The 8,925-nt window shown below is 38.8% G+C and overlaps 1 protein-coding gene across 1 annotated transcript in view; it reads right to left on the bottom strand.

Moving 5' to 3' along the window:
- The window catches only part of TXNDC11 (thioredoxin domain containing 11), a 34,716-nt gene that overhangs the window by 24,749 nt on the left and 1,042 nt on the right, over positions 1 to 8,925 (bottom strand). Inside the window, exons 2-4 of the mRNA XM_009886589.1 lie at positions 4,940 to 5,156; positions 4,125 to 4,222; positions 2,045 to 2,174 (exon numbers count right to left, since the gene is read on the bottom strand). Of these exons, the coding sequence (XP_009884891.1) occupies positions 2,045 to 2,174; positions 4,125 to 4,222; positions 4,940 to 5,137 (426 nt within the window). The 5' untranslated portion in view covers positions 5,138 to 5,156. The remainder of the gene's footprint in view (positions 1 to 2,044; positions 2,175 to 4,124; positions 4,223 to 4,939; positions 5,157 to 8,925) is intronic.

Here is an 8,925-nt window from a genome sequence, read left to right as displayed (position 1 = left end):
CGGTTCTTTTCAAATGAAATTTTCAAGTCTAAAGTAAATACCCCTAACATAAGTTTGCAGAACCCATTCCCTAACAGAACACAGAACCGAAAATTAGATACTGATGATGCCAAATCTTTCAAAAATATTCTGAGCCTCAAGTTAATTAGCTTTTCACTGAAGAAACCACAAAAACCTGGTAAGGCAGCAGACAGTGGTCAAAATGCCCAGTGATCCATCTTTTACAGTCTTCTTTCCCATCTCCCCAAAATTAACATTTTTTAATATCTAAAAGATCGAAAATCAAAGGAAGACACTAACCAAAGCTCGCAAATAGCAATCGGTTTGTGCCACGCATGCGCTTCCTGTAACCTACTCTACTCCTCAAAGTTTCTCACTTCTTAAACACAGGAGTCACCTCATGGATTGCATCTTCTCCTACAGTGTTTTGCACAGAAAACGTTAGAAAATTTTCACATTTCTAACTGTTTAAAATGATGAAACAATGTGTTTATTCCTGGTGTAAAACTACCTCTTCCTTTCTACCTGCTTCTGTTTCCCTCTCCATCCATCTTCATATACAATACTTTGTTTCTTAGGTCTTCTCTGTATCCCAGCTCCTGATCACTCAGCATTTGCTTTTCTTACTGCACTTACCTGCACTTGCACTGGCCAATGTCCTTTTCCCTGAATGGATCTTACTGCACAGGTTGGCTGTTATTTTTGTAGCCCCTTCGCCCCCTCTTGCTTAACGTCACAGAGGCAACACACTGAGCACCTAGTGTCAGTCTGGGAAACAACCTCAGCCTTCAATGACTGCAGGGCAGCATAACAGATCAGACTCTATTCTTAGTCCATTTCAGAAAAAAGAACCAACAAATGCTAAACATAAGCAGAGATTGGGCATTTGGAGCCACAGAATTTGAAGCACAGGAAAGCAGGAAGTTTGAACAAATCTCTATGGGAGGCTAAAAAATTAAGAGCTTTAGAATGGCAAAACTGAAGCAGTAAAAAGACAGCAGAATTGCTTGTGATCACAGAAAGTATCAGCATCAGAGACAGACACAACTCACTACCCCTGACGCAGAGTCCCCACTTAAAACACTGGAAAACTAAACCCAGGAATAGCTCCCGAGGAATATACTGAAACGTGAATAGTACAGCACCTATCCGTGGTAACTACCAGTGTGCATCCCCTTATGCTGTGGCAGCTTTCATTTAACAGCACAGGTCGTGCTCCATCCTCCAGCAGAGCCAGTCATTAGAAAACACGCTAATTCAAAGAGGAACTCTGCTTCATTCTGAAACACCTGAAAGCCCCTCACATGTTTTGGCCACTACTACAGCATCAATTTGTTGATCACGTTTTCCGTTCTGCTCTAATAGCTTAGGTTTTAGTGAGATTATGGTATTTCTCCATTGTACACCACAGAAATGAACAGTTCTAAAGGGATTATAAATGGTTCTATTGTAAGTGCATTTTGTCTAATTGGAAGTTATTAATCCACTATTATTGCTACCAATCTTGGCACCTCTGAACACAACAGACTTAAAATTAATAAAACGCAATGTACCGGTGGATTAAGATCATGAAGTTACAGCACACAAAGTGATTAGGAGCTGTTATTTCAACTGATTTCACATTTGTTTTTACTTAACAGACTTATCTTATTAGAAAGATTCAATATTCCTTTAAAAATTAAAGCAATGATTATATATTTCTCAAATGCTTTCCCAACTTTTACTGCAAGACTTTTGCAAGAAGTTTTCTCCCTTCTTTCTTGTTCATATGAAATTTTTTGGTGAGGTAACAACTTTGATTGTTGTCTCTACATACTAAAGTACTGTAAATTAAGAGCATCACTAAGTCATAAGAGTCACTATACAGGGAACAAACATTAAGAATTTGTCACTTCATATTTTTATGATTTAAAAAAATTTACAGGGCACTGATTTCAGGATCCTGGAAATAAACTAGTACTTCGGGGTAGATCAAATTTAATCGTGAAACAAGTCAAACCCTTTCTGAACCACAGCGGTAAAGCTAGAGAAGAGAGACAAGTACCTCATAATTTGAGAGGAAATCTAGTAATTTTGATCGAGACGAGATGTAGAGTAGTGGTGTCATCACCCGTCGAACAAACTTTTCAATATAAACAGCACTCATAGGGCCTTTGTATTCAATTGGTCCAAAACTAGTACCAAAAAAAATAATAAAACATTAAGACTTAAATTAACAATAGAGAGAGTCCCTCCTGGGGGTGGCAGAGATAGGAGTTACATTGACAGCACGCTCAGCCTCTAGGGAATTGCTCTCTGTGTTAATTAACAGTGGTTTCTGTAACTGATGGAGGAGTTGTGTTACCAGACTCAAAGTACAGCGCAGAAATTGCAGTGACTCTAATGCAGTGTCTATGGTAGGCGCAGTGTGTTGGTGGGGACGAAAGGATGGAGACCTCCTGAGTCCCATTAAAGAAGTTGGTAATATGCACGTATGAATTATATGATCATATAAATATCTTTCAGCTTTGTCTGAAGTAAATACATGTGACTTAAAAATACAGATCTGAAAAATGCGACTATTTTCACTCGATTTTTTTTTAAAAACTTTAGAAGGTTCAAACAGTATCAGTCTGAAAAGGTGCAATATTTTTACATGGACTTTTACAAGTAGCCTGCAAAGCAGGGACAAATCCAGTCCCACTGCTGACAAAACAGTCTACAGTTTCTCCCCCAGCCATCTGATAAACCAGGTCACATCACATTAGGCAGTACAAAAACAGAAGGTGGGCCAGGCCTCGCGGCTATGAATTCCAGAGTTTCTCCTTCATCCCCTTGAAATCCTGCATCTGATTTATTATCATTATGTTCAACAAAGCATCACAGTCCAAAATGAAATCAAACACAAAAAGCAGGAGGAATTAGTCCATTCCCACTGAAGAATTTAATGTGATGCATTTTTAATATAATTTATACATACAGACACTCTGAAAAATATCAAACTTGCACCTATATTCAGATGCTTTGAAATGGTCTTCTAGAGCCCACTAGATTATTCTGCATCCTACACTGGTTTATTACAAACCTTTGTCTTAACAGCAACATGTACTGCTTCAACATCTCACATGCCCAGTATGCAACATACGAGCTTTAATACCTTGGGCATGAGGGGGTTTTATGAAGTATCAGTATGAATTTACATCTCATCTTGTTGCAACTTTGGTTAAGGTTACTGATAATACCCAAGTGTATCCAACTAATGTGTTGTAATTTCAAGATCAAATAAGTTTAAGTCAATGTACATCCAAGTGGGATCGTTGGGGTTTTTTTATTATAGTTTGAATTATGCCAGTGCCATCTGTATCTATTCCAAGTTCAGCTGACAAAGATCAGGACTGTTCCTCCTCGATACATAAATCCCCCCAAAAAAAACAAAATTCAGCCTCTGTAATGGAAGAGAGATACAGTTCAAGATTGGGGTACGCAAGTAAAATGCAAGTGATAAACGACAGAGCATCCAGCTCTCTTGCACCTAGCATTAGAAAGTGTGTTTCCTTACCTTCTGCTCCACACAAAGAGGGGGGGAAAAAAAATAAGATAATACATACAAACACAAACAAAATAAATAAAAGTGAGATTGTGTAAAATCTTATACAATGATATCTCAACGTTTAGAGCATAAAAAAGTGTCTGTAAAGTTCAAATTTAGAAGAAAGTTTTCAGTACATCGTGCCATTTAAATATGGACTTAAATTCCACTAACTTCAATAGCCCTCAAGTATGTACTTTATTGCTGTCACAAATTGGGACCAGTTGATATAATCCACCTACAGAGCAAGCAGACAACTGAAATAAATATATAAATCTGAATTATTTGCTTTTCATTGGAGGCAGAACTTCCAGGAGATTCATGGGCAAAAGAAAATTTCCTCAAAGATGAAAAATTGCGCAGCATGTCATTCAACTGACATTTACAGCCATTCGTGACACCTAAGTAGCATACAGGATTGAGCTTCACCCAGAATCTCCTCCTCTATGACTATTCACTATAGCTATAAATATAACACTTTCAAAACGCAACATTTTACTCAAACTGTTTCCCAAAACAACAATAAAAAACCCAGACTGTACATATGAAATCTTACCTCCGATGGTATAAGTGTATCACAGGAAAATAAAAGAAATGCTTCTGCTTCCTGCATTTCCCCTGGTTCCACCAGCAATTTACAGCCACAAACAGCACCTGCAAAGCAGATAAAAATTCACAGCTAACAAAGTACACTACTGTGACCTTCTTTATGTAACATGTATTTCTTCCAAGCCATTCCATCTGCTGTTTTCTGTGTTTTTTCAACTCAGTATTCCTTTTCTGCTCCTCTTAATTATCACTTTTTTTTTTTTTGTAATTTTGCAACAGCAATCCTTTTTGTAACTTTTCTTTCTAGTTTTTAAGCTTCTTAATCTAAAGTCTTCACATTTACTAAATTAGTCATAGTCCATATTAATTACTTCTTCTGCAGAGTGGAGCTCAATGAGCATAGGTTTAGGACAGGTGTACCTGTGAAGTGTCCATAGGTAACCAACTGCTAGAAAGCAGTGCTACAGCTGCAATCTTATATGATTACCGGTGTCTCCAAGGATCCTGGAACCAGAAGCAAACTCCCTGTAATTTCTGTCTGAAGGCAGGTGAATAAATCTGAGAACACCTTACAAGAAGAGATTTGTGGAGTTCCCCATTCAGTAGCAGAAATAACAGACAAATGAGCAGGAATCACAAGTTTTCTCCTTTTATTCTAGCACTCTCCATGTTAAATTAAAATTAAGACAACTGGCTGAGTTACCCTAAAACGTGAGCATTCAAGTCCTACTGGTTCCCATGGGATGACAGAAATTAGCATCAGCTTGGAGATTAAACAGCTATCAAGTCACGTTTAAGATTTGTTGTCTTCTCTGGAGTTACCTGGTCTGACAATTTGCTGGCCACATGTTCTATTTCTTCTCTTGCTGCAATGGACTGGCCACACCATGGCGCATAGAAGAAATACAGCACAATTTCTGAATCCTGACGAAGGTGCTCTGCATAGTCTAATTGTCCTCGAAAAAGATCAATGACTGGAGATCTTGTGGAGAAAAAATTCACTGGAAGCTTCGCTGGCATTGTTACATCTTTTGCTCTGCTGCAGGAAGGAAATTAAGAGTGGTTATTGAGACTGTACAGCAACAGTTAAAAAAGTGTGCCCAAAGCCCTAATGTTTAGTCTTAGCAAAGGTCATGCAATGACAAAACTTCAGAAATCGATGCAAATTACTACAACTTAGATTGTCTGAGTTAGTTTCATGAAATACCATAAAAATCTAAAGATCACCCTTAACAAGCTTTAGAAAGTCACGCTGTGATACCATGCACTATGTTTATGGGTATGTTAGCTCACACTCTTATTGCTGGTTGCTATAGAGCATAAAATTACCAGGAAGAGTGATTTCTTTGGATTTCTTCCCTGGCCTCATCCTCTTTTAACACTTGTACTTTAGGTAACAGCACCCTGATGAGAGAAGAGACACTGGTCATAAAGTTTTGTGATGTGATGTTTATATAAACAGAGACTAGTACCTTGCCTTACACTTTGCTTTAAAGTATTCTACACTTCTATTCTTTTATGTTGTACTAGGAAAAAATATGTAAGTGTGTGTTAGTTTATTTTACTGATTAGAGCAGTGACTGCAAACTGTGCAGGGCACATTTCCTCTTCAATGTAAGGACAACACCAACAAATAGAAAATCTCGATTTAAAGCTATTATGACAGATTTTCTTAAGAGAAATTAGTTAGACCAGTAATACCAAGAACGTAAACCAAATACTCAGGAAACCATTTTCTGTCAAATTAGCAACCAAACAATCCAGAACTTGGCATTTCCAAGCTGTTCAGAAGTTGTTATGGTATAAATTGCCTTAAGTGCAAGTGAATGATCATACTCTCTCTTTTATACTCTCTTAATTCCAAAATTTTCCACTAGCTGTATGTACACTAGAGCAAATCCAATTAAAAACTAGACCGCATCACTGTAATGATCAATTTTGCCATGGTTCCTTATGTGACAGGAAGTTTTAGGAAAGACAGCACACTCCTTTAACTTGTATCACAATAAAAAGCTAACAACAAAAAAAAAATAATCTTTTTACCTCATATTTCGTCTTTCTCAGATTACCATTTTAGTAATTATGATAAAATTATTGAGCCCTGAACACTGTCAAACTCGTACGTTAAGCAACCTCCTAAACAACGCTGCCACATTTTCAAACTTTCTATCATTCCAGTTTGTAAGAAGCACAGACCCACAAAAGCCACAGCTCTTCTCTCATTTCCAGGTTGCTAAGCATACACTTAAAGCTCAAGATTTAAGAATCGGTCCCAGTATATTTCCTAAAATTTATGGAAATTCTTAATTCATATATGAGACAATATTTGCTTCAAAATCCAGAATTTTAAAAATACTGACTGGTCCCTCATGTTTACAATTCACTAATTCCACTACTCAAAAAATTATGTTTTCACACAGATGGCCAAAAATCTAGTTCCTTCTGTGGACTTCTACCTTTGTTCCTTCCCTTCTCCCCCAATCAGTAACCCAGCACCGCCTTCCCCAACTGTTAAGTTCTTATGTCAACTCACAACCAACGCCTCTGGTTCCCTCCCATTCCTGCACTCCGTGCTTACCCAAACTGCTAGTTTCTTCCCATGATTTCTAACTGCTAGCTGGACAGGACACAACAGTGATAACGCTACGGCTCTAACTCACAGGTCAGCTCACACTAACACATACTTCTTCAGAGACATTAACTAGAATTTCTCCTCTTTAACTAGTTTAATGAAAATGGACAACCTAAATATGTTTAAAACCTCTGCTTCCTCTACTGAATTAAACTGAAAGCAGACAACTGGTTCAAGAGTTACGGTGAGTGGGCAGACGGATGCATACAGAACATAAAAGCATAAGCCTTAAAAATGAGATATAAAATTGGCTCCGAATTGCAAGGAAGTGTAAAACAGATCAACAGAAATCCCATGACATGAATGGAATGAAGGAATGAAGGAAGTACACGGCTACTCTCAAATATGAAAAAACCTCTCGTAATTATTAAAAACCAAAACACAATAAATCAATAGCTACCAGCTTCTTAAGTTGATCTGCTCAGTAGTGTCTCCCTCTGCAATACCAAATGCATAACAGAGTATTTTTACATAATTCCCAGGTTTACAAAGAGAATAGTGCTCTGATCCTGTAAAAATTATACAAATATAAACTGAGGATTACATAACACACAATTATACAAACATAATAATCACATGCTGTTTATTAAAACACTGATTTTCTTATTTACCTGCTGCACAGAGCCTATAAAAACTTAAAACTCATCAGCAGAACAACCTGGCAACAAAGGAAGGCATATGCAAGTGCCTGTAGGATCAGCAACTGCCTTTGACTGCAAGGTCCTTAGAGTGGGGTTGTCTTGAAAGACATTTGCATAGTGCCAGAAATAATTCAGGTTCCAAACCACAGGCTTCCCATAATAATACATGTTAGCTCAGGCTTCATTTGGCTATTCCTTGAGCCACTATAAACCTGCAATACCTCAAACCCCACCAACAGATTGCCCTGTAGTAAAGGAATTTTCCCTTTCCATACTTTTTTATCCATTGGTCTCAAAAGTTACGTGTTGTAAGTATAGTGGCAGTAACTGTACTCTGGTGCTGAGACTTGCTTGCAAACCGTACCGACTTGTGGTGAGAAACTATGTGTGCAGTTAACACATGCAATTAACTATCCTGCAGATTGCATGTGGAACTTTTACACTTGAATTTTCTATGTTTCTGAAAGCAACAGAACAGGGAATACTTTTTTCATATTAGTTTGTCTATTTAACTACAATCTGAAAAGCCAAAACCCTTTAATCAAAATTCCTGCACAGAGTACAGAGTGGTGAGAAGTACATTCCATTTGTGAGCTTTCAAACACAGCTAGCAGTCAAATGAAAGGAACATGCAGGTTTTAAATAAAGGGGTGGAGGAAGAAAACAGAAGCATCACTGTAAGTTAAAAAAAAAATAAAATCATTTAGCAATGGACGGTGGAACAAGGAGGTGATTAAGTTCTGAAATCCTTCACCATACATCCTGTAATATGGCAAGAGCTTTACACCTTCATCTAAATTGTGTGGTCACTGAGATACAGACTACTGAAACAGGGGCACTGCTGCTCACAGAGCAACTCCTTCATAGACTTAAAATCCACCCGAATCAAATAACACATATGCTGTAGACAGGCGAGAAATGAAGGCCTTAGTGTATTTCAGAAGCGTTACCTGTGAATCAAGTGTTTCTTAGAATAAAAATCTGTGTGATTCTGCAGAACGGAGAAGGAATCAGATCCTTATAGCCTTCTCCCACTCCCAAAATTAAACCCCAAATGCAGTAGATGGTCTTAAATTAACATAGTATGACTTGAAGCATGTAACAGTCACCTTGACCTAAAACCCATCCAGAACATTCAGGTCCCGGCTTAGGCTCCACAAACGAGCTGCCGAGCATTTACGTGCTACCGCGCACCACCCGACCCTCCCCACGACAAACACCGCCCGGTTCCACGTACACCGGCCTCCCCGCAAACGGGAACCAGAGAGACTTTTGCAACGAAGAAAGATCCAGCTCCCAAGAGGAGCACCACCAGACTGCGGGGGGGGAATAAAATGCGCTTGTCAGAAGCAGGTGCGGGTAACAGGGGTGCCGACACCAACACATGAGCCAGAACAGACCCCTTTCCCCCCATTTTGTGCCCCCACGGCGACGCGGCGGGCTGAGCGCGCCGAGGGAAGGGCCTCAGCCCCCTCAGTGCTGCTGCGGCCAGGCGAGGTACGAGGTGGAGGTGAGGAGAAACGATTTTCTCAACA

Source organism: Charadrius vociferus, unplaced genomic scaffold, assembly GCF_000708025.1.
Source record: "Charadrius vociferus isolate BGI_N301 unplaced genomic scaffold, ASM70802v2 scaffold46, whole genome shotgun sequence".
Lineage (NCBI taxonomy): Eukaryota > Metazoa > Chordata > Aves > Charadriiformes > Charadriidae > Charadrius > Charadrius vociferus.
The sequence above is the reverse complement of the archived record's forward strand: the minus strand, read 5'-3'. Positions and strand labels throughout refer to the sequence as shown.